The sequence below is a fragment of the Pezoporus flaviventris genome, unplaced genomic scaffold (genome assembly GCF_033815535.1).
Source record: "Pezoporus flaviventris isolate CSIRO_AGI_PZ_B2104156 unplaced genomic scaffold, CSIRO_AGI_Pfla_v1 ptg000090l, whole genome shotgun sequence".
Taxonomy (NCBI): Eukaryota; Metazoa; Chordata; class Aves; order Psittaciformes; family Psittacidae; genus Pezoporus; species Pezoporus flaviventris.
This window is the reverse complement of record NW_026892638.1, coordinates 3397306-3423971: the sequence shown is the minus strand read 5'-3', so window position 1 is coordinate 3423971 and position 26666 is coordinate 3397306. Positions and strand designations below refer to the sequence as shown.

Genomic DNA, 26666 nt, shown 5'->3' with positions numbered 1-26666 from the left:
GGTTTTTCAGTGCTATCTCTTCAATTCAAACAACTATTCTTTACAAGCATAAATATTGCATACATTAAAGACCCAATTTCCAGAACAATGAAATGTTGAAAACATTAAGTATTAAAAAACAAAGACAAAAAAAAAAGAAAAAAAGTTTTTTTTAATATATATTGCTTTTGCAGGTGGAGTGTTTTAAAATGGGCATTAGAACATGGCTGAAAAGAAAACAAAAGGGTCTGCAATTAAGCATTCTCACATAGCACAACTCTCTGCACAGCTTTCAAGTCCTTTGTAATTGCAAGTCTTACTGTGCACTGGAAGCCATAATATAGGCATATATTTATAATACAGGACCTTCAGCTCCTGAGGGCATGCCTGCTCAGGGAAACTGTGGCCCCTCTCCCCACCCCAAGTGCTGTCCTGGTACTGGAGACCCTCCTCTTGCTTTGTACAGCAAGACACATACACATTTTACCCTACTATCTGGTGTTCTCTCCAAGAAATCTCTTCCCATGTTGTGAGGTTAAGAAAAATTTAAGTATTTAAATGAAGACTGCAAAGGGAGAAGCTAGGGAAAGATACAGTTATCTGTATTTTTCATAAGAAAATCTGTGTCTCCTCTGCATAGTAGTTAAACACACATGATCATAAAAGCACTCTGTTTTGTTATAAACCTGTATGGTTTGATAACTGTAGTATTGAAACCTGTAAAAGAAAATTAAGATCATACTTTTAAGGTAGATTTTACTAGATTTGTTGCTATTCTCTGTTCAGGTATCTCCAAGATTCACACTTGGATATTTGTATATTTCACTGTTTCAAAATTCCTCCCCCAAAAGTAATTTACAAGTGTTAATTTGCTATTGTGTTCTGTAGGGAGTAGCACTGCAACATAGTGTCTTCCAGTTGATTCCTTCACTGTGCAATGTAACTCCAAAATTAGAGAGTTCTTTTTAGTGAGTGGTCATTGAAATACTCTAGAACGTGATCTAATCTTTGCTATCATGGTAGATTTAATCTTATTAAACTCTTTTGTTTTTCTTCTTATTTGTATATATTATGGCTCAACCAGGATTGCCTTGAAAACATGCCAGTTGGCAAACGGAAATACTGCACATTTTAAAGGGCCTTGTAAAATGTGTAGAACAACTCTAGTTCCTCCCTAAAGTGGCCTCTTGGAGACACCAAGCCAAAATGAAGTAATCTGGTCATTAGCAAAGTCTGACTCCAACAGTATAAGGTGTAAATCAACATCTCTGGTCTTTTTGAACAGCTACACAAGTTAATTATACATGTAACTAAGAAAAAGATGAGCTAGTTCAATGGTATGCGGTGTTATATTTGTGTATCAAGTAGTAGCTTGAAAAGTCTTGACTGGTGTGATATGAAAATGATTTGCTTTAATGGAGCACATTTTATACCGCAGATACAAGTACGTCTACACTAATGTGGTGAAAATGAAATCATTGCCTGTTTAAATGAAACAGATAAAAATGGGTGCAGTACTGTCTTGGGTACCTTTGGCCTTTTATGTATGCGAAATAAAAAAGAATGAGATGTAGGGTTTATTTTTCTTTTTACTAAACATAAGAGACTGTAACTACTGGCTTTCCTGAAGAGGGCCTTGATTTAAAATAAAGGTCATAAAAAGCATTCAAGTGATACGAATTTACCTCAGCACTATTAACACTGCCTTAGAATCTAGATTGTGCTTCAGATACAGGCCTATGATTTCAGGTAAGAAGTGTAAATTTGCTGTAAATACCACGTGTTTATAGTTTCTGCAATGTATTACAAGTAATTTTGGTGGAAAGTTGCCACCATTAGAGCAAAGGAATCCAACCTCTAATTTCAGTTCTGTATTAAAGCTACTATCCTTTGTTTTATTTAACTTTCAGCTTTTTAATATACTGATTTTGCAGCTAAAATCATTACTAATTTTTCTTACAATATGCATTCTTAGAAGTGGATTATTGCTGTAGTGTCTGGTGATTGCCATGAGAGGGCTTTGAACAGCAAAAATACGTGAAGCTTTTCAAGCCTTGGTTTACATTGCTAAGAGGAAAGCACATAAATCCTTTCCATAATGGAACATGTGACAGTGATGACTATTTTCAGCCCAAAAGAGGGTCTTTTTATCATGTTAGAGTTATGATTAATAAGAGCACAGATTGTTTTGAACATACTTACTGATGTTTATACAGTCCCTCTCTAGAACCCCTAGATTCTCCCTCCATCTCCCCAACTTCATATTACCCTATTAATTATTATTTTTTTCTCAGTCTCTTCCCACCCTCCTCCATCCAGTGCATTGTGGGGTTTTGTCTAATAAAATGTCAGGATTTTTTTCACTTGATTCCAGCTCTTTCTTCGGTAGAAATCAGGGATCTGACTTTCAACTGGTTCCCTGAGGGCAGATTTTATCTTCTCCCTGATGTCTTTGCTCCTGAGTGAACTTCTGCTCCTTCTCTTTTGCTAGTAGGAGACTTCAGAGAGACTTTTAATTGCAGGTTGCTCAGGCCAGCTGAAGAACAGATTGGTTAGAGCAGTTATTCTCCGGGTGTGGTGTCAGAGGTGCTCATTTTGAAGGTCGTGTTGTCACATTTTTTTTTTTTTTTAGTAAACCTGCACAATTACAGATCTGAAGACCTGCTTTAATTGGTCTTGTCAGGAGGTTCTGAGAGGTTTGGTGCCTTGCCAGCGAGGAAGATGCCTAGGCATCTACTGCCTGAGCATCTGCTACTTCCTAAGAGGAATTAAACACAGATGCCTTAACTGCAAGCACCTTCAATCAGACTAGTTATTTGAGTCCATATAATTTCAAATAATTTTCTATTTCTTGATTATTTAAGCTTGTTGTTATAAAGGCAAAAGTTGTGGCTGGTCACTGTACTTGCATTTGTCAGACATTGCATGTCGATAAATTGTGAAAAGCTTGTGCGGCTGGTGTTTTGTATTCCATTGTTGGCTTTTATTCTTAGTCTTTTTCCACATTAAAGTGAGGGTGGTAAGAATGAATTTTTTAGAAATAAAAGAACATCTTCTGTGCTATTGACTGTAGATGTCAGTGAGAGATCTAGGCTGATTTGTAAGAATATATTATCAAGGACGGAAATGTTATCATATGATGAAAATTAATTTCAAAATAAAAACTGAGAAGATGTTGATAGTCAATATTTTCTCCCCGTCTTGAAATCCTGTGAAAACTCAAAACATTTTGTAGGAATTGTTTATCTTCCCTTCCTTCTATCATTTACCGTTCCCCATCTACTGTGCTTTTTCCTTGCAAAACCTAACACTCCAAACCCGAGTTCCTGAACAGAGGGTGACCTTGTGCAAGAGACACTCACTTCTTTTTTCCCTTTGTGTTTAAAAATTCCAGCATAACTGGAATCTTTTTTTTTTATTATTTTTTTTTTCCTTCCTATTTTTCAGCAAATGCTAGTGCTTCAAGTGAAGTTCACTTGTAAATGAAACTCAGAAGTTAATTTTGCCCAGAGTCACAAGCTGGCCATTTTTCTGTAAAGCTTTTGCTTAAGCATGCTAATAGTTATCCTAGCAAATTTTATCTCTGGTCTGATATGAATGCTAAAAAACCCTCATTTTACAGGCTAGCAATGTTTAGTAATTTCCCACAGCTCTCACAAGGTTGTCTTAAACTGTGATTACTTTTAAACTAATCTAGTTTGTTCTCCATAGTAGTGTTTAAGAAGCCGTTATTCTTGCCAGAATCAACACCCAAATCACCGGTCAGGTTCAGTGTTCTGTCACTGGGACAAGTCCAAAGATTTTTTGACTGTGTCTCATTTATCTTGTTACCACAGACATACGAACATTGTCAGGTTATTGATGTTGTTTTTAGGTTAAAATTTCCCAGTGTTTCTCTTGTGTTTAGTGATGGGAAATGCTAGCATGGACCTGACACAGCAGGGTCTGTAACTACTGAGTTACTAACCTGTTTAATTACTGAGACTGCTTACAATGAAAGCAGTCATCTGAAACTGTCTGCACTAGGATTGCTTCTATCATGAAAGCGGTACTGGGAGACAAAAAGGGGAAAAAAAAGAATGAAAAAGGACATTGTTCACACAGCTTTTGTAGGGCTAAATTTGTAACTACTGGAATCTTGGGTACATCAAATACAATTTTTTTCCATGAGATCAATTTTCCCTTTGTGTTCCCCACTTCCCCCTTCCCCCCTGTCAGGAGAAAAGTCAGGAGAATAAAGAGCCAGTTCTCGTGAGATACAAAGAAACATAGAAGTTGATTTATCTGAGTACAACTGTAAAAGTTGCTCTGTCAATGCTCAGAAAAGTTGCTCTGATGCAGGAAAGGTATTATGATCTCTTGATGGAAAATAAAAGCCCTATGGGTGTATTTAAAGCACAACAAAAATTACATTAGTAGAGTTTTCCAGTACAAGGTGTAGTTTTCTTTTTCTATTGTCCCTCTAATGGAAAGGATTTTAGTAGGTCTTCCATAACATACATGCACACACATGCAAATCTGTATTAAGCACTGAAAACATAATAATACATCAGAACTCTGAAGACACTTTTTTTGACTAGCTTTTCTGCTGCTTCTGTTGAACCTTATTCTTTCCACTGAGAATATACAGCATCAGACAACAACAGATATTTTTTCATCAACTGATCTTAACCAAATGATTTTGGTTCGTTTCACTGGAAGTGTATGTTTCGTGTTAGCCTTAAGGAGGAGCATACTTGCATTTCTGTCACACTTGCAGTATGACTGAAAAATGCAGCAACAAATGGATCGTTCAGATGCAATATGCTCGAGTGGGAAGAACTTGAGTTCAGATTAAGGGCAGTTACTCTCTAATTCATGCTGTGAATCTGTTATCCTCAGTGTAGCTCTCTGATGTGTATTCTGTACTTTTTTTAATTTACTTTTTTAAAATGAAACCTCAATGGCAGCTTTGCACTTGGGACATGTACAGAATAAACATCATTTATGCTGTGAAGATCAGAGGGGAGAAATTTTTCCCAAATATGATCCTTTACCATTATTATCAACAGCACTGTCTGTTTGACTGTGAGTTACATCCATGATATGAAACCACACAAAGGAAGGGCTCTGGAGTCCTGTTATGTAACCTTGACTTTCAGCAAGAATGTTGGAGATCAAAAATTAGGTGCATTTACAGAGCTGTGCGTTAAAGCTGTCTGATGCTTTCTTGTGTCTGGCACTAGTAGGTACTATTTAATTCCCTTCCATATATACAAAATTCTGAGAGAAAACTAGAAAACTTAGTTTGGTGTGGTGTTTTCATCGTTTTGTTGTTTTGGGTTTTTTTTTTTTTGAAAGCAACAAAAACTTTTCTCCTGCTTATATCCATCACTTAATTTTTTAAATAAGTACATATTAAATGGTACATAATGGCATCATGTCCGCTAAATAACTGGGGGGTGTGTGTGTGTGTGTGTGTGTGTGTTAAAACTATTGTATCAGTATTTCTTGTAGTTCCCAATGTTTTTTATTACTGGGAACAATTGACTGCCTCCAGAATTTCAATAGTGTTTAAACTAAAACCATACAAAGCCCAGTTTCGCATTATGGAAGTGATGTTGGCACGTAAACAAAACTGCTGGGGTTTAGCTTTTCTGTAGTCTCCCCATCAGAAGCAGGCAAGATGAAGAAAGGTGTAGGTATATGGGTTTCTTCCCAGCTTCTGTCTTTTGTTTAGCTTTGTCTGAGGTTGTTTGCATGTTGCACGTTATTTCTTTTATTTATTTTCAGTTGCAAATGTCAGAAATCTACTTTGTAGAAATATCATAGGTAGTGTGAGTCACTTCATTGACATGCTCTGTCATACCAAGACACTAACATTGTTAAATTGCCTTCTTAAACTCTGTAAGTTACATATGAAATAATTTCACAGTTAAGTTTTAACATACTTTCCTGTTCTGCTTCAGTTGGATGGACTCTCACACTGACCTCCAGATAGTTCTGATTAAGTATAAAAGCACGACTGCTCATAAAGCCCTAGACCTTCAGAGGAGCAGTAGATATATAACATGTAACAAATGTTTACAGAATTAAACTGTGGATGAGTTGGATATACCATCTTATTTCCGCCATCTTTTTCTATACTGATTACACCCAGTATTGTTTAGTTGTTAGTGATTAAAGGAACCTATATGGTCACTAGTATTCAAGGTTGAGTTGCATTTGATTTTTAAAATGCAGTATTACAATGTCAGAGGGAAATATAAAAGCTCAGTATTGAAAAATCTGGAATTACACAAAGAAGAGAAAGAAGTAATATCTTTCATCATCTGCCTTAGTTCATCCTCTGCTAAAGGAGTTCTGTTGCCTGGCAGAATGGTGGTACGGTCGTAGGATCACTTTAGATGCTGTGAGATTCAGGATTAGAAATGTGTTTCTGCTGTTGCTGCTTAAAGCTCATAAAATATCCTTATAGAGTAGTACAAGACAAGGGGAAAAAAGTACCAAAATCATGTAAGTTTGAGTTTCTTTTTAACCTTTCATCATTTTGAGGTCAGCTGTTGCACAGTGGAAATGTATCATAAACTTGAGGAGAGGGAAAGAATTTGTTCTTTCCTTATTTTACTAGGGCCTGGTGAATATAGGTTTCTGTTTGTTTCTCTGCCCATCTTAGGTATTTAAGTGGTGAAATGTCTTCCTCTGTCTGTGGGAGACTGTCTTCTAATGTAGCACTGCGGGTGATTTCTGACAAGCATAGAAAAACATTAAGTAAATAAGACTTCTTTCTGAATGCAACCATCAGCCAATTCCTCATCCACTCAACAGTCCATCCATCAAATCCATGCCTCTCCAGTTTAGAGAGGAGTTGTGGGAGCATGTCAAAGGCCTTATGGAAATCCACATAGACGACATCGGTAGCTTTTGCCTTATCCACTGATGTAGTCGCTCCACCACAGAAGGCCACTAGGTTGGTCAGGCAGGAACTGCCCTTGATGAAGCCATGCTGGCTGTCTTTAATCACCTTCCACTTCTCCATGTGCCTTAGTGTGGCTTCTAGGAGGATTTGTTTCATGGTCTCCGCGGGCACAGAGGTGAGGCTGAGAGGTTGCTAGTTCCCAGGTTCCTTCTTTTCTACCCTTTTAAAAATGGGTGCAATGTTTCCTATTTTCCAGTCTCCAGGACTTCACCGGGCTGCCAGGACTTTTCAAATGTCAGGGAGACTGGCGTGACAACTACATCAGCCAGTTCCCTTGGGACTCTGGGATGCATCTGGTCAGGTCCCATAGACTTATGTAGGTTTGGATTCTTCAGGTAGTCAAGAACCTGACCTTCTCTTACTCGTGAGAGGGACTTTGCTCCCCCAGTCTTTGTCTTGTGGTCCATCCACTAGAGAGGGGAAGCAAGGTTGCCAGTGAAGACTGAGGCAGAAAATTTGAGCCCTGTTTCACACAAAGCTTTCATATCTATTTAGAAATATTGCTTCTCCAGGAGGCTTACTTTGTCAATCATGGACAGCCCTTACTTCTATGAATCAGCATAGAAACATAGGGAAAATCACTTGGGACAGAAACATGCAATGTTTTCTGATCTGGGTTAAGAGTTTGGAAGAAGCTGCAGGTATTGTAAGATGGCCTTAGTCAAATATGCAGTATCTGAAAAAGATTAGTTGAATCCCTGTGCTGAAATGTTCTGGATCTGTTTTCCTTCTCTGCTTTTTAATTCTTTTCATACCTATATGTTCATATAAGCTATGATTTGGTTAGTACCTTTGTTTTGTATATTTATGAATATTCCAGAATTAAAGCATGCTCCAAATAAACATGTGGCAGAAAGGCAAACTCTACAGAAGAAATGGAGAACTTCCAAATAAAAGCTCCACACAGCTGTCCTTCATATCCTTTTTTCTCTCTCACTTTCTGTTATTCCATGTTATTTTTATGCATAGAATATGAAAGACCTATATTTGTGGACAATTTTTCTTTAGAATGCATTAAAGGAGTAAGATTTTCCCTCTCTGCCTTAATTCATGGGAAAGGAAACCCAGCAGAATTTACTTAGAGTATCAGGATATAGATGTGCTGAATGCTAAGAAAGGCATACATTGTACAGATTTTTGAGTTAAAAAACAAACAAAGCAAAAAAACCCCAAACAGAAACACTAAAAATCCATAAATGCATATTAGTTATTCCAAATTACAATTGATCTGTAATACAATATTTTAAGATACTGTATCAGTTAAAATTGATTGACTTTAAAAATGGAAGGAAAGATTTTTATCATAGTTTTGTGCTCTTATCTATAGGTTTTCATGATCCATCTGTTTTTCTAAGATTTAGAAAGGATTTAAGCATGATGGATCTAGCGTTGTTCATCTCTTGTGCATGCAGAAAAGAAGGAATTTTTTTTATGAAATAGGGTTGGGAAATCTAATGGAAAGTTTTAATGTTAGGGAAAAATCTGTAAAATAACTAAGGCTAGAAGGTGGAAAGTGTGCATCTCCAGAGCTAATGAAGTTGAGCAGGGTGATTTTGAAAGCAACTGTGTACATTAGTCATGGATCTAAGATTTGGCCATGAGTGAGTATATCAGATCATGTAAATGTCTGATATGAAACTGGCTTGGAGAGCTTACTGCAGTGTCTGTTGCAGGTTTTTCAGTTCTTCATACTAACACTTAAGCCAATTTTCCCTCCTTTTGTAGGGATCCTTGTTTGTATTTTTCAGTTCCTTACAGCTCAGTCGTAATCTTTCCTCTGCTGCTTCTATATTCTAATTGTCTGTATGCCCTTTGCAAACCTCTGCAACTTTCATGTCCCTCCTGGGACTGGAATATCTGTCTCGTACTATAAGACATCTATCTTTATGTTTCTCTTTAAGTAGGAAGAACACCCCCACTTTATATCTGAACTTTGACCATGGCTGCTGTGTGGAATGCTGCCTGTGCCTGCTCTTAGGTTTGACTTCTAATTGCATTTTCTCAAGTTAAAATATAGCCAGAGCTTTGTGTATGTTAAAATGAGCTGACCCTGATTTCTGTATAAATATTAAAGAGTTGCTTTAACTTGGTTGGGAAGAACCAGAAATCTGCAGCAGTAATTCTACTTATATTTTAGAGTAAATGGCCTTAACAACTAGGAAAAAAACCAAAGAATGCTATGACTGTAGTACATGTTTTTCATGATTAACTTCTTGTATACCAATACACATCTTCAGGCTATGCGAAAGAGTTCTATTGATCACTGCAGAGAACTGCCTATATTGGGGCACTGTATTGCTGATATCTTGCAAGAAGATATTTTATCAAATTAACAATTAGTATATTGACATCTGATACATCAAATTTAAGGGTGGTTTTAATAGTTATATCTCTTTAAGTCTTTTTTGTTTGCACCGAAAGATTGTAACACATTTTGCAATCAAATAAGCATTTGTAACGAGTGGATCTTAATGACATCCTATTCGTGCTTTCCCGTCAAGTCCAAATTTTTCAGTAGTTCTTCCATAACCGTTCTCATGGAGGTAAAAAAACAGTAGTGCCTTCCATTACTTTTCTTCCACAATGTTGTATGTAGATGGAGCAAGACTGGAGATGGTATGACTTTGTATTTGCCTACTTGAATGTATCATACATTACACTGTCATCAAGCTGTCTTCCAGTGCTTTCAGTGTATCAAAAAAGCAAAGCCTTTGTTTAAAACAGTTTAATAATTACATTTTACTGGCCACAAATGGTTCACACTGACTATGAGAGATAACTGCTGCTGGGATTGCTGTTCATCAGAAAGTCAAAGATATCAGAAAGAATGCAAATGCAGAAGGAATAAAAGGAAAAATGCATGCCTAAGGAGGAAGAATAGCTGTGTAGACAGTGATGATGATGAGGTGGACTAAGCTTAGGGGCTTTTTCTGCCCACAGGTGCCTCCCTTTGCAGGTGATTGCCCCAGGGGTCTCTCAGCTGTGTTCAGGGACTGCATGTGGCTTCCTGTGATTCTCTCCAAATGACCTTGAATAGCTCAAACACTTTTAATGGTTACCGTTATCTTGGTTTATTAATCCAGATATCTTTGATGAAACTGTGTTAAGAGTAGCACACATACAATTATACTAGTTTTTTTTAGGGACTACCTACCTCTTGTGTAATCTGAGAGCTTTTAATTAGCTTAAGACTTCAAATTAGTTTAGTCAGAGCCAAAAGAGCACATCTTGCTGCAGCCTAAGGCAGATGAGGGAGAGGCTTTGGGAAAACATGGACTTGAAGACCTTGACTAATTTAATGGGTCACTTATTCTGTAATCCTGAGAGAGACTTGAAGCTGGATTTTTGAAGAATTAGTAACTTCTTTGTCAGAGTGGGAGTAGGGGGAAGACAGGACTTCTGGACTCACATATATGGTTTAGGTTAAGTAGTTCTTCAGGAGAGCAGAAGCCCTCATGAGGAAGATGAAACTGGAACTGTAACTACATAGACTGGGGGAGCTCACTACACAGGGTGCTGTGATCCCCTCTTGTCTCACCCTTGTTTACAGTGATCTTACTCATTTGACCGAAATAGTAGATGATTGTTTGTGCAAGCTTGGACTGAGCAGGCTGATGGAGGAGTGATTCAGTCAGTAAGATGAAAGAGATGATAGTCTGACTATTGGTGGCATCAGGGATGACAAGGAATAGCAGACAGACTCCTTTTGCAATCAGAGCTTGAACCGTAAAGTGGATGTGCTTTATAGTTTTAATATCACTACTTTAGATAAGAAATTTGCAGAGAAGAGAAGGCAAGACATCTTCCAAAAGTGAAAGGATTAACTTATTTCTGAAGTATGGGCATACTGGGAAATGCTTGGCTGTCCAGGGCTAAAGCTGTGTTTATAGTGAAATACTGTCTTTGAGCAGAGAAATCTATTAGCGCACTGTAGATTTTTCTGTTTCTTTCCCACTACCAGGAATGGAACAGAAAACCAGTTAAACTGTAAAGGATCAAATTTCCTGGGTAAACTTTGTAAGAAATTATCATTGGGCACAAAACCATCAAATCTGTAATGCCCACCAAGAGCAAAATACGCAAACTGACTATTTGTTTGAAGTCTACAGTTGTTTCCATTGTGCATGTGAACAGCTACCTTTTGAAATCACCAAGAGTTATATGTGTATACTTGAGGACTGAATGTGGTCTTTTAAGCTAGATAATTGCCAAGAGGCAAGATTTCACAACTTCAGGATTCAGGAAATACGATCAAAAGTGGCAGAAAGTTTAAGGATGATGATGTTGGAGAAAGGTTGGATCTTGCCAAGGCATATTGCAGAGATTCAAACAAACATGGGAGCAATTAAAAGAGGGCATGTTTTGACATGTAGCTGGGAAAAAAAAGGAAATCACAAAGTTGGAATAAAATAATTATTATTAAACTAAAAATTTTAATTTAAGCGCTCTTTTTTGTCACTCACTTGAACGTAGCATTGATGTGACAAAATTAAGAAGGAGGAAAATATTAGGCACATTGTAAACACTAAGGATTTTTTTGTTTATTTGGAGAAAACAGGTTCAGTTTTATCCAGCTTAACATCGTTTTCGTAGATTGAGCAGTGTGTTATTCAGCCACTCTTAGCTATCACCCAGCAAAGATGTTAAAGAAATAAATAACAAGCAAAAAATTACTCTGAAATACTCATTCAGCAAATATATTTTCTGCCATTTCCCCACCTGGAAAACATAATCCATTGCTGAAAAACAGATTTATGAAAACTGTTTAAAAATGCTGCTTAAATTATTAAAGGGAAAGAAAATTATTTATGTAAACTTCCATTTCTCTTTATTACCTATGTTTCTGTGTCACCATATTACCTTATCAAATAATCCCTTTCTTTCCCTGTAAACTTGACTGCATTTAGCAAAAGCTGAGGTAGCTGTTGGGAGAGGCTTGGACATCACTGAATGTACCCATAAAAGACTGATGTATTTTCCACCTTGTCGATGCATGCTGAATAAACTTACCTGTTTCATTTCATTGTCATCTCTAGGAGAATCAAACGACCTACAGGAGATGAAATAGTTGCAACAGATCACTAAGTAATTAACCTTTTTTGTCGCACCCTGAAGTTCAAGACCAAGGTTATAAAGGATATTAGTTTCTTTTCTATTGATGTATTCTGTTTAGACGATTGTTGGATGAAATTTCAGTTTTGAGGTTTATGTGCTAGGTATGAGGGTTACCTTAGGGACAGATACTTCTTACTAAGGAGCTTACTGCCTTTTTTTTCAAATGTCTGGTGTGTTAAGTAGTAACTAGAGAGTTTTGTTTCATTTTTATATCTTTATGCCAGCAGACCTGCCTTTCTGCTTTGAATTGAGCCAGTATGTTCTGGGTATAGCTAGGGCCCCAAGTGATTAAAAGCTTGACTCACTCGTCTCAAACAAAAGTGATGAGAAAAACAGATGTAAATCTGTCCAATTGCCAGAATCAAGTCACAGTTTGTGCTCTGTAAAGTCAGTGCATGTGTCTACACTTAATATTAAGACGAAAAAAGACATCTGTCTTATAGCAGATGAAATATAAAAGTCGTAGACACACGAGAGAAGTTGGGTTACTCCTGGATAACCAAGGATCAGCTGAAATGTGCCTGACACCGAGTGGTGGCCCTGCCACTGCTGCTGTTAGAAGCAGACTTCTTAATTCCCTGCACTGAGGTTTCTGCTGTTCCTGGGGTAGTTGGAGCATTTTGGTATGGGGCAATTTTCCATGACTGCAGGCAGTGTTGTTGGAAGGTGCCCATTTGCACTGCCTTCCTGTGTGCAGGCTCAGCTGGACCGTGCACAGCCCTCCTCTTCCTCCCCAGCCTTTCTCCCAAAACCTTTCCCAGCTGTATCCTGATGTTATAAACCACTTAAATTAGCTCCAGATTGTTCTGTTTACTGTTTGCCAGAGAAGTGACAGAAGGCAACTGGAGCACTGCCCCTCAAGTAAACACCATGGAAGAGGTGATACAGGATATTAGGGTGGAAAGTATGGGTTCTGGGCACAACCCTGGGGCTTTAATGCCTGTATATGAGATCATTTGTGTCTGCTGTTTGCATGTGATTCTAAGTTCTGGCAGCTTCATATTGCTAGAAGTGGGTTCTTTTGTTTTTTTTTTCTTTTTGAAGGAAAATAAAATTTAAAAAAAAAAAGTGTTAGGTCAAAGTACTTGTTTCTTCCCTCCCCCTCACTAGACAAAACTGGAGAAAAGTGAAATAATGATACCCTGAGGCTGGCAGCCTGTCCTGCAGGCCATGCGCAGCTTAGTGCTTCTTCCACATCTGAAGTCAGAAACGTCTTTTCTTGTACACGACTCTGAATAGCAGTAGATGTAAAATTAATTTTTCACCACATCCTGTCCTCAAGGTTGGAATTGAATCTTCTTTTCTTATCACACAGCTGTAGCCTAAAGTACAAAAGCAGCAGGCCTGAGGTCAGGTATTTTTCATACATCTGGAAGTATGGATGGGTTAGTTTTGGCTGATTGCTGCTTATGCAGGGTGTCCATAAGCACAGTAACAGTGGCCTGACTTCCTGCTTTTTTTCCTCCAAAAGCTGCTATAAATATGCCTCTTAATTAGATTCATAACGTTGTTTGGATAATAGCCTAGTTTTGTTCTAAGAGACTCATGCTACTTCCAGAAGCAGAGGAAGAAACCCAAATGTATTCAAAATAAACTTCCGATTGCTTTTACTGAATAAAAACACCTAGATGCTGCCAGCTATTGGACAGTCTCTGCACTTAGAAAATTTAATGCTTGAGGTTCAGTGCTTCTTAGCATACTTGCGGTCATTTGTCAGTCCTACCCAGTCCTCCTTTTATTGAGTGTCTGTCTACCATATGGACATATCTGTTGTGTTTGGTAGGTAATGGGGGTGGCGGGGATGCACTTGGTAACTAAACATTCTTCTGAGTTACAACAGTTACTTATTTTAAATTGAAAGAGGGAGCATATAGGAGAAATTCCATTGTTACTTTTAGCAAAGAGAAACCACCTTACTACCAGTTTCATCTTCATAAAGTAATTAATCTATTTATCAGAAGCAAGAAACTGAAAGAAGTACAAGGAATTAATATAGGCTATTTTTCCCCTTCAGTCATTCTGTGTGCAATTTACATGCTAGGTTACATGCAGTTGATGGGTTTTATATATCAGCAGCTTTTAGTTTCAGGGGCAGTAGGAGCTTAAAAGATCCCTTTTTCTTACTATTTTAAAGATGCTTTAATTTGATAGCCTATTGAAATCCCCAGATCTGTATTATAAAATAAATCAGAGTTGGGTATTTTTCTGGTCTGTGCTCTTTTTAAAAATACTGTGTGGCTTTAGCATTTCAAACAGAGCTTGGCATCATTTACATATCAGACAGATGTGTGCTAGATCAGCTTACTGCAGGGGCCCATGAGGAGAAATTAAAGGGTATAGGAGTTTTCTCTTCGATCTTCAGAGAAATGCATCAATTCAAAAAATTAGGAGCTTGAGCAGAGGTGGAAGACAGAAAAAAAAAGCTGAGGCATGCCAATGTGGGATTTGAAGAGTACTGTAGATACAATAGGAGTATTTGGCAAGTATTTTGTATGTGTTTTCAGGAAAAAAAGGAGACCTAAAGTGTTTGTAGCCAGGAACCAGAATGTTAGGCTGGATCTTCACATATTCTAATGGTTGGTTAAAATTACTAAGCACCATTACGTAATAAATGATTAGTGAATTGAGTTGTGATGTCTAATTGTATTTAAATTTCCTTCTTACTTTGCCTTTGCAGATGTATGACTTCAAATGCTTTCTTTATGCCATGTTCTGAATAGGGAAAAAAATGGTTGTTTCTTGACACAGCACTTGATGGCTCTCTCTCCCCTGGCCCCTGCAGTGGAATACTTCCTTTTAATGTTAGTTGGTTATTTCTTGCTCTGTGGGTATATGAGTTATATACATACAGACCTAGTAAACTATTGTGTAACTGTTTTTAAAAAAGAACCTAGATATCCAAGAGAATCATAGAATCATAGAACAGCAGGTTGGAAGGGACCTCAAGGATCATGTGGTCCAATCTGTCGTAGCAAAACCACGATCTAAAGAGCATGGCCGAGCACGCTGTCCAGCTGATTCCAATGTTAGGGAGTCCACCACTTTCCTGGGGGAGATTATTCGCATGGCTGATTGTTCTTATTGTGAAAAATGTTCCTCTTGTGTGCAACTGGAATCTTCCTGGGGGTAACTTGTACTCATTACCCCTTGTCTTTAGCATGTGTGTCTGTATAAAAAAGGAGTCTCCCTCTTCTTTCTAGCACTGGAACATGGTGATAATGTCTCCCCTAAGCCTTCTTTTCTCTAGGCTGAACAAACCCAGTTCTCACTGTTTCCTCATGCAGCAGGCTTCCCAGTCCTTTGGTCATCTTATGGCCTTTCTCTGGACCTTCTCCAGCCTGTCCACATCTTTTTTGTATTGTGGGAACCAAAACTGAACGCAGTATTCCAAGTGTGACCTGACAAGCGCTAAGTATAGTGGGGTAATTAAATTTTTATGTCTGCTGGCGATGCCCTTGTTTATGTAACCCAGCATCCTGTTGGCTTTCTTTGCCACTGTTCACTCATACTGAACTTGTTGTCCAGCAGGATCCCGAGGTCCCTTTCCACAGAGCTGCTCCCCAGCCAAGGAGATGCGAGTCTGTGCTTGCTTGGGGATCATGTTTTCCCAGGTGCAAGACCTCAAACTTGTCCTTATTGAACTTCATAAGGTTCTTGTTAGCCAACTCTTCTTCCAACCTATCCAGGTCATCCTGCAGGATGTCTCTCCCTCCTGAAGTGCCACTTCCCTGCTTTGATTAGTATCGTCAGCAAACTCGGTCAGGGTACACTTGATCCCACCTTTCAGATCATTTGTGAAGACATTGAGCAGCATTGGGCTCAATATCGATCCCTACAGGACCCCACTTGTGAGAGATTGCCAGTTTGAAAAGGAGATATTTACCAGTTATGTATTGAATTTATTAACCTCATTGTCATAAAACATTTTGCATCTGGATTTTTTCTTTCAAATATAAAGCAAGTCTGTTAAGACTTTTTTTTTTCTTTTAGCAAATAAGTAATTACTGCTGTATTTTCCAATAATTAATTACTGATGTATTTTCCAGTTATTGTTGTAAATATTTTTTATATTCTTGGATCACATTTTGCTCTACAAATGCCAAAAGCTTACCATGAAAATTAGGAATACTAGGTCACACTTAGAATGGCATTTCTGCCATTGTAACCAAGGTTGTTTAATACGTATCACAAACTCTATAGAATGGAAAGCTTAGAATAAATAGAAGTTAAGGAGCTTTATGTAAACCCTGCATATTTTTATGATGTATTCTCACTGTCTAACAGAATTTGCACACTGAATGTAGTCAGCAAGGGTGATTTTTTTTTTTCCTTTTTTTATTTTTTATTTTTATTGTGAGACTTATAAGTAGCTTCTTATTTGAACTAAGAAAATACAAAGACTGAAAAGAAATGCTGCAGTTAAAACTATTTACTAACAGCACCAAATACAGCCCTGGATGAATCTGTGGAGAAATTCCAGGAAGCTCTCTCCGAGGAGCCTGTCTAGAACAATTTGCCAGACATGTCAGCAGGACAGCAGGGTATAGCTCAGTTGTGGTCATAAGAAGAATGCAGCAACCTGAGTGGTCACAAGGGAGACAAAAGAAGGATGCCTGTTTAAAAAAAAAACAAACAACAAAACAAAGAAAAAACAAAGCACAGAAAATCCAAAACAAACCAAAACAAACCCCCTTACTTTTCTATAGTATAATCGAAATAAGGTCTAGTCTGTTAGAAGAAAATACTTAGCTATACAGCAAGGCACACTGTTGCTTTTGAAAAAAATAAGCCGAGAACATTTGTTAGGGTTCATTCTTAAGTCCAAACTTTTACTCTTTTTGGTTTTCTGTTGTCTAATGAGGTATAATTCCTAAATGAAACTTTTTGCATAGTTGTAGCTATTGCTGATGCCTGTTATCTTTATAGTATGAAGCAGACTGTTGCCTCAGCTCCAGTCAGTCCATCTGAAGACTTGGATCCATACATGCTTCATTAGCTATTGCTCTCAGAATCATTTTATTGCTCTTTTTTTATTGTCTGACTGCTCTTCAAAGAGGCTTTCAGTCATTAAACTGTTTACTAGTTACATACATCCCACATTACTGCATATATATACTGCCCTAGTCAAAATGTTTGGCAGCTGGCAACTCTTCAGAGAAGTGTTTGGGAGAAACAGAAGGGCCTCTCTGTATAGTTTTGTTTATTGATTCCTTTAAGAACTCCTGCAAAACATCTTTTACAGTTTACAAATTTACAGTTTTCAGGTTTAACAAATTAAACTCTTTCTAATGTATATGACAATCAATATTAAGTACAAAAGCAGATGTTTGTGAGAAGAAAGCATAGGTCTTCATTTTTAAAAGTATCTTTGAGATGGACAAGCTTTATTTTGTTTTTATTTTGCTTATGTTGAAAGGTTTTTATTAAATTAAATACATTTTTAAAAAACACCGTTCCTCTTCATTGCCTTTAACAAAAAATCCATAGTAATTTGAAAGACAGTCACATTCTTTTTGAAAATACATTATACTGTCTGATTTTCTGTGTGGAAAATGTCTCCTATTTTCATCCAGAATCTTCTGAGAGGAAGTTACTGTGGATTTTTGCTGTTTCAACTCACTCCATTAAAGTATCTTAATGTGAACAGCATTGTATGGATTTTAAGATGATTGAGAAAGTGATTAGATGTAAATAGGTGTATGAGGGTGAAAGAAGATAGAAATAGTCCTATAAAATATGCCTTTTTTTCCTGATGGCATATTTGGGTAGTTGCTAGAGTTGGAAGAAAAAGATTTGATTTTTCTGCAGATATCTTTATCAAAACAGAAGACAAGTTCTCACTTCAAAATTTTTTTTTTTTTTTGCTATAACAATGCATTGTATTTACTGGAAATCATCATTGCCAGTACTTTAAAAAGCATTCAAGGGGTTAGAGTAATGTGCATGACTATTTTGAAGACAAAAGTTATTTCATTTTGAGATCTTTGTATCAGTCTATTTTATCAGGATGCATGTCCCACAGATACAATTATATTGAAAATGTGGTGTTTATTTTATAGTATTTATTGCCCTTAAGAAACGTTTCTGTCTGTGACTGTGGTTCACTCAGATCTAACTGTTGCAAGTACTCTCTGCAGTGCTTACAATAGTCAGTGTGCTTCCTTTTTCTCTTTTGATTTTTAATTTCTCTTCCATAATAGGACTGATAAATCAGTGCAGCATATCATTTGTGTTTATGATACAATTACTACATTATACGGTTTTCTCCATAGTCAGCATGGCTGATGTTACTTCAAGGGTGCAGAACTTTGATTGAAACTACCTATTAAAGTAACTAGGAAGCTTTTGTTTCTCTCCTTTTCTCTGTCATTTGAACAGTTACCCTACATATGTCTTCTGTGCATTTTTTCATCGATGGTGGTAATGCCTTCTATGAACTCTGTTTCAGGCCACTCTTATATCAGTGAAAGTATCTCTCACTAGTGTTCTCTTTCATTGTCACAAATTTCAGCCCACAGAAGAAAATTCTATCAGAATGGAAGAGTCTCAGTATTCCCCTTCCTAAAATAACACTGATTGATGGCAGTGATAAGAAACCTGAGAAAATAAACAGAGCTAAACACCTATCAAAGCAACGCAAACCAAGCAAACAACAGAGCTCTTCAAAAAATGCATGATGCTTCCATTTAAGAAAGCAAACAAAACTGAATGCATTAGCTAGGTATCACTTATGCCAAGTATCATAATTTCTGAGTACAGCCTTATTCTCTCCCCTTTCATTCTTTCCTTAGGGACAAGAGCTGGTTTGCTTTATGTTTTTTCTAATGCACATAATATGTTGTGGGTACTACTGAAGTCTAAATTATATAGATGTAATTACAAAAAAGATTCTTACAGATAGGAAAAATATGCTCACTACGTTTTCTAGACATTTTGCTATTATTTTTAATGAAAGTCATATTTGATGTTTGTCTTCAGGAAAGAGATAATTGAAGTATCATGCTTGGGGGAGGTTTGTGTTTCCAGCTAAAGTCGCAAGGCTGAAGCTTTAATAATAAGCAGTGTTTTAAACCAGAGCCTCTAGTCGTAGGTACCTTGATTGTCAAAGTTTTGCTCTGGAGACTGTCTGCCGATACTAGGTATTAGGATGAGTCATGGAGAGAAACAGTTGCAAAATGGATGATAAAGCCTTCAGAAAGTATTGTTTTGAAGTGGATTTAGAATAGAATATGAAGCCAGTGCAGAACATGAAGCAACAATGACCCTTTTACCTAAGTGAATATTGTGTATTTTAAACTACTGGGAGTTTCCGTATGATCTTTGGAGTTTGTTCCATTTTTGAGATACTTTGCTAGAATAGCTTGAGGAGTTTATTTGGGACAACATGAGAATGGCTATACTTCCACAAATGAAGAATCCATCGGGGCAAGCACCCCCACACTACAACAGTGTCTGGTAGTGCGTATTTAGGAAAGAGTGTTGGGACCTGTTGTTTGTGCCTTTCACAAAACATGTTGTGAGAACTTTTGAATCTTCAGCAGGCTGAGGCTGAAGAAATTCCTGAGGCAGAGGAGGATCTGACTGTAACCCAGGAAATGCGCACATCTCACTCAATCCTTCAAAAAGACAGTCTACTTCTGTAATTCCCTTGCTACTTTGTTGCAGATATTCAGGACTAGAAAGAATCTCATGTGCTAGTATTCAACTGATACAGACAGTAAGTAGCCTATGATACAAAGAAGATATTTAACATAATTAAGATTTGATCCTACTTTAAGTCCAAACTGTGCTCTAACATAGAGTAGATAAGATACCTTTTATTCTAAGACCAGCTAAGGTTAAAAGCTACTGAAAGCTCTGTCCCATGAGTATCCCCAACAGGAATTCCTGCGTACATTAAGAGTAGAAAGAACTGTTGAAGCAGATTTTTTATTTTTTCCTTTTGTAACTGCCAACTGCCTGTATTCTCACATCACAGTGCTCAACATTGTTGTGTGAGAAATACTGTTAGCTAGTATTTAGTTCCCTGCATTTCATAGTGAAGACAATAAAGCTTTTAATTTGTTTATTTTTGGCCCAAGAGTGCTGGACACACAATAAGCCCAACTGGAAGCTAGCTGGGCCATAGTTTTCAAATTGTGCTGTTTTTTCTAAGTATTTCATTTAGCTTAACCTTCCGCTTTTCAAAGTCTTCATAGGGACTAGTTTATTCCTTGAAAGAACAAAAAAGGTCTTCTATGTGCAGTAGAAAAATATTTATAGTGGTGGTTACATTGATCTGTAATTAATGAAGCAGAAGGGAGATAACTTTGTTGTGTTGTGATTACAGTCAAGTGCTTCTGTAAGGTGTGAGACACGTACTACTTGTTTCTTCCCTCAAATTCCTGGGTTTTAATCAGAAAATGTAACATAAATATGTCAAATTACACTGAATGTCAGTTCAACAAGTACTATTTAAAACAATTTTAGCCTCATTAAAATACAGAAAAATTATGCTTAAAAGAATTGCCATCAACGACTCTTCTGAGATTATTACAACAGGTTTGAACAAGAACAGCAGTACTAAAAGTTAACTTCAGAGAATGATTAATTCTGTTACATTCAGGAATCTGGATTTTATTCCTAGTGTGGAAGCTTAGAACTAAAAAAGAGTTACATGAGGTGTCTCTAATTAATGTAGGTATTTCTGAGTTACTATAGTTCAACTTTCCTGTAACTATCTTACGTGTGTTTCTCACCAAATACAATAAAGTCAGTTTATTTCCAGATCCCTTTAGCTATTTTAACTAGTTTCAACTCAGTTTGTTTGAGCTTTCTCCTTCTGCCTGAGAAACTGTCTGTTTTGTGTAATACTGTGTAACATTACAAATCAATGTGGCTGCCTAAAAATCTAGGAAAACAGTGGCTCTAAACTAGGAGGACAGGTGTTGTCCTGACACTGGAATAGCAGTTTTCCATTTTAAGTAAGTACTCTGGAAAACAGTGTATTCTAATGATGGCACTGATAGAGAGTCTTCTTGTGGTCTGTAAAGTGGTTGGAAATATTTTTTTAAAGTCTTTTATTCTGGAAGCTTTGGATGTCTAATGATACTTAGAATAAACATCAGAGATTGCTCTTAACAAAGTCTTTCTAAATCATTGGCTTGCAGTACAGCATCATTTCTAGCAATAACTTTTCATAATAGCAATTTGTAAGACTGGCAAGATTTTAATATATGTTTGTTACATGCTCTGAGCATACAACATGTTGTATGAACGTTTAACAGCACTATGCAGGTACTGCCGTGATGTGCCTATATTCTGAAAATACTTTTTTTTCTAAGGGATGAATAAATGTTGTGGAGAGGATTTTTCTGTTCCTTTCTTACCAGTAGTTCATTTTAAATACTTGTTTTCCAGATAATGGAGGACAGACTTTGGCAGGTGGAAATAACTGGCCGCTGAGAGGAAGAAAATGGACCCTCTGGGAAGGAGGAGTCAGAGGAGTAGGCTTTGTTGCAAGTCCGTTGCTGAAAAGAAAAGGTGTAGAAAGTCATGAACTTATCCATATCTCTGACTGGCTTCCAACACTGGTGCACCTTGCTGGAGGACATACCAATGGCACTAAGCCTTTGGATGGCTTTGATGTTTGGAAAACTATCAGGTAACTTGCGTGTCAAATCACTGAATCAGCATTCTGGTATGAGAAGAGTTTAATCAGCTGAGAGAGCAGAGCTGGATCTGGTGGCAGAGGGGAATATTACGTGTTCCCTAAAGGGAAGAAGTAAATGAAGTTAATGTTGCTATCCATAAGAGAACTATCCAGGTTGCAAATTAGTCCTGATCACAGATGTAAAGCCTCCAGACAGCTTTAACTTGACAGGTTGAATCTGTTAGTATGGACACAACAATGCATAAACATGGTATGCTTTTTCCAGAACACTCTGTGATCCAGGAGTACGTTAACTGGTTTTGCACAACACGGAGTACAAGTTAGTAAATTTTATGGACCCAACCCTGCTCTCTACTGAGCCCAGTTTCATGTCGCTGCTGTATGCGTCTGGAATTGAACATTTGGGAAATCTATGCAGACATTAAACTCACTGAGCGTGCATTCCACTTTGATGGTTTGTTAGCTCAGTCCAGCGCCTGTCAGGCTGGCTCAAAGTGTAATAACCATTTCAATAGGTTGGCATCATGCTGTCCAATGTCTCAAAAAGCCTGTGGAGTACAGAAGTAGACCTGATGTGGCTCCTGAGAGGTTTTGATGTTGGCCCTGATTCAAGTAAACTGGGGGGCTCAGGAGCACAGCACAGACATGCTTGGATGGCTGGATATAAAAGGCAGTGTAGCTCTGATAGGATTGATTCCTAGAACAAGTTAATGACTTTTACTGGTCACTGTGACTCTGTGCACCTCTCATGCTGCCTGGATTAACTGTCACAATATCCCGAACCCCATTGGTTCATACAATAGAATGTTTCCCGAGCATTAAAAAAAATCCCCTACATTTTTCCTCTGAAAATAATAATGAAAGTGTTACCACAACTGCTAGGTACTGGGTACACTGGGGATATAAGATATGTGTTTATTACTGGGGCATTTGGCTCAGCAGAGTAAGTAGAATAGAATGTAAAAGAATAAATGAAATAGGCATTCACTGGTAATGATGTGGGGTTTTTTCACTGAAAAAAAACTATCAAAAGAAACTGGTGTTGCCACTTTGCAATATCTTCAGTCAAGACATATACAGTTAGTCCTCCATCTTTCAAAGCTTTTCTTTTATTGTAAGGTTCTTTTATTATACTAAAATGGATTACAAAGTCCTTAAATACCTAGTTTCTGCAGAATTTTGAACTTCTATAACCAACCCTTATTTTTGCAAATATTGTGTAGTAAGGTTAGTTTAAATTCCTGTTTTTCCCTCTTTTGTGCTTCATGTAATGTATTCACTGATGGAGCTGGATCTATTGTGTGTGGTTTTGAAAGTTATATTTATTTTAGTACGTTTTGTATATAATTTTGATTTGCATAAGAAGAAGTTTAATATTGCCAAAGCAGAATAGGAGAGGACTAGCTAGTAGAAAAAACTAGCAATTCTACTTCCTACATGCCATTCATTTGAGAATTAGTGTTTTGTTTCTTTTGATAATCTTTTTTCTGTTTTTATAGCAGTCAGACAATACTGTATCATGTGTGTTACAACCTTTGTCCCCTTCTCAGGGTTCCCACCCAGCTTGCGTGATAAATGTAGCTACTTATGTAGCAAACGCTGATTTTTTTTTTCCTATTTTCCGCATAATACATTATGCTAAATGCTTGGTTTTCTGTGTCTTAGCATCCTAGACTGTGAATTACAGAAGTTAGTTTCTAAACAAGTATCAGTAGGAGTATTTTTGGGGTTAGGGTTTGAAATGAGAAATTGACAGAGCAGGTAGAGCTGAACCCATCTACCCATCCCTGGTTAGCCCTATATATACCTTGAAGTAAAAACAAAACAGAAACAACAAACCAAGCCTACTTCCCACCCAGAAATACTGCAAGGCCTGCATCTTGAGTTCAGAGTTGTTTTGTTTGTACCTTTAGTGGGATTACCTGTTTTGAAACTGCTCAGCTTGACTTTTTTCTTGGTGCTGCCTCTGTTTCTGAGGTGCTATGGACTAGTTTTCTGTACTAGCTGGAGTCTGCAGAAAGCTCACAGCTTTGTGCCCAGGTGTACCGTATGGCTCTCTTCCAAGTGGAAGAAGATAAAGATGTGTATAATTGAGGCCAGGGACTATTAACTGCCAGGAAGGAATGGAGACTACTGTGCAGCCAGAGAAAGTAAAATGTTTTATCTGCCAGTGTAACTGTGGGAAAACTTAGCAAGATCCTGGGGTACTCTGGAATCATAGACTTTTCTTCCAGCTATCAGCAGAATTCATGCCTTATTCAAGTTCAGATTCAACCAGGAATTCTTTGTCACTGACAGTTCTCAGATCAGGTTACTTCAGGAGAAAAATTGTATGTGGGGACATACAGATACAGCTGCACATCCTCTGCATGCTCCTGGCACTTTAATTGTTTCTCTTTGTGGAGGGATTGAATGCAATGTTCTCTGGCACTGCAAAGGGAGTAGGGAATCTCCAGTATTTTCAGTTGTGCCAGCTGGAGGGCCTCTGGGAAGCAAGAGTCAGGTTTTGTAAATTGTTAGGCTGCTTTTTGACTGACCTTGCAACCAAAATGCCAAATTTTACATGATTTTCCAATGTAATCAGGAAAAATGAGTGCATTGAATTTCATGATCATAACTCAAAAGGTCACTTGAATATTGGATAACAAACAATGAAGGCAGAGCGCCCTTTTGGTGACATCTGATGGAAAGTTCAAAAACGTTGTTTTTCTTGGACCAAATGGCTCATAATGAGTGAAATTAAAATTTGCTAAGATTCTAACTCATTTGGAAAATGGAAATTAATAGCCTACCACCATGTTACATCTGTATTTTTCAGTCCAGTCTAATACAAATAGTTGTATATGCTTCTTGTGATTTGTTTTTTTGTGTGTGTGTATGTGTGTGTATGTGTGGACTGTAATCCTAAATCTGCTGTTTCATGTGTGTGTAATCAAAAGGTTATAAATTTGAACCTTGGTTTAGATAGTCAGAAGAATTTATGCAACAATACAGATACTCTCAGAAGTCACAAAAATATTGGATCCATTCCAGTATCTGTCTGATGTCTGTCTGTAAATGATCAGTATTTGAAGGATGTTTTCTTAATATGATAACTATGTAGTATATATAAATTATACCATTTTAATATTGTTAGTTATAAATAACACAGACATTAGACATAAATTTTGTAATCTAGGTATAAAGTCTGAAATATCAGACCAAAATGAACTTTCTGTCATGAGTTTAAGATGACTTGTAGTCCAAATTTGGAATTGAATTAACGTGACACTGATTAATATGAAGTTCTCATAGTAAAAAGAAGTGCAGAAAATGTGTGTCCAATGTGTGTTTATTTTATTCCTCTTCTAGTTAATTTTGACTTGAAGAACCATAAGAAAGTTTATGGTTAGGAACAAATGGCATGAGAAGATGAAAGTTCAGGGGCACATGTTTCTTCTTTTGCATCCTTTTTAGCCAGCTGTACTTTTAAGTCTCTTTCATAGAATGCACAAAACTGAGGAAACGCAACATTTTTGTTCCCATTGAACAGTGTGAAGTTCTCTTAGGTAAAAATTTGCATGCTACTTTAAAGCTCCTTGATAGGGACTTCGAAGTCAAAAGTTAGCTCTTTCCAAACTGATCTGCAGACCTAGTAGTGTAGGAAATACTGTTGCAACTCTGTATCAATGCAAGACCTAACAGAAGAGGAATGTGGTTTCATTTAAAACAGAAACTGAAATAAGGCAGTTTTCACTCGCACTCTCACAGTCTGACACTCTCCCTCACCGAAAGGTGTGTGTCTGAGAAGTCCGCCCAGCAGCCAGGCACCAGGGCAAGGGGCTTAAGGGGTTTTCAAGCCATTCATCTGGCAGCCAGGCACTACGGTGTTTGTGACCAGAAGTTAGGCATGATGCAATGGTGCAGAGGTCCAGGAACACCAACTATGAAGTCCTTCTAACATCTTCTGTGTTCTTCTGAGGTTGGTAAACATGACAGGTACTGATGATGTCTTTTTGTAACCTTTTGTTCCTTCTTTTCTGTCCTTTCCCGTCTCTGTGAGTCAGCAGATGCTATCACTGTTTTGTCCCCAGAAACAGTGTTGCTGTCCTGTGAAACTGGTCTAGATGTGTTGGGGTCTTGCTGATCTGCTAGTCTGGATGTTGTTAACACAGGCTTTTATGAGAGCCCTTTAACTGCTGTATGTTCCTGCTGTCATCTCCACATTCAGATCTTCACAGTCTTTCTCTGTTCATACCAATCTTGGTCTATCTGCTAGTTTTCTACAGTAAAAGGTAGCAGGCCACATTGCTCTTGCAAGCAAAATTTTATTGCAGCATATCTGTAAACCAGTAGTTACTAAACTTTATTTTCCCTCAAGTACCTTTGGAATTCAATTTAATTTTCCCTTTAATGTTTCTAACTTCTTTTTGAAAATAGCGTAAGATAGTATTACTGTACTAACCTATTTTTGGATATCAGACCATTCCAATCTTACGTATAAACCTTCTACATAAATCATAGTAGATTGCACTTTTTAAATTAGATTACCACAGGTAACACCACATTATAGCTGGAACCACTAAAACCATGCACATATTAGAAATTATTTCTAAACCTACGGTGGTAATACCACTAATATACTTTACAAAAAATAGTAGTTGACAATACCAGGAACAGTTATTAGCAAACAGTACTAAAATCCAACTAGTCAGGGAATCTAAACTGTACTGCATGTTTCCAAGCAAGTATCTCAAAAGGCACTTGTGTGTTTAAGAAACATCTGTTCTCCAGATGCTTGCCACTCTACTGAAACTGAGACACTAGGCAAAATAATTTTTCTTTTGCTGAAATTTGCCCTGTTTGATACATTTTTTGATATATTTGGGGTTTCAGTACTGAATATCTAGTATGTCTGCGCTCAGAAAAATAATTGTATTTGCCTTAACAGGAAAATGGAAGACTAAATGGTAGAGCCCATGA

At 37.4% G+C, this 26666-nt stretch overlaps 1 protein-coding gene across 1 annotated transcript in view; it reads left to right on the top strand.

The window, feature by feature from the left end:
- The window catches only part of ARSB (arylsulfatase B), a 59631-nt gene that overhangs the window by 7962 nt on the left and 25003 nt on the right, over positions 1–26666 (top strand). Inside the window, exon 5 of the mRNA XM_061475716.1 lies at positions 21452–21695. Within this exon, the coding sequence (XP_061331700.1) occupies positions 21452–21695 (244 nt within the window). The remainder of the gene's footprint in view (positions 1–21451; positions 21696–26666) is intronic.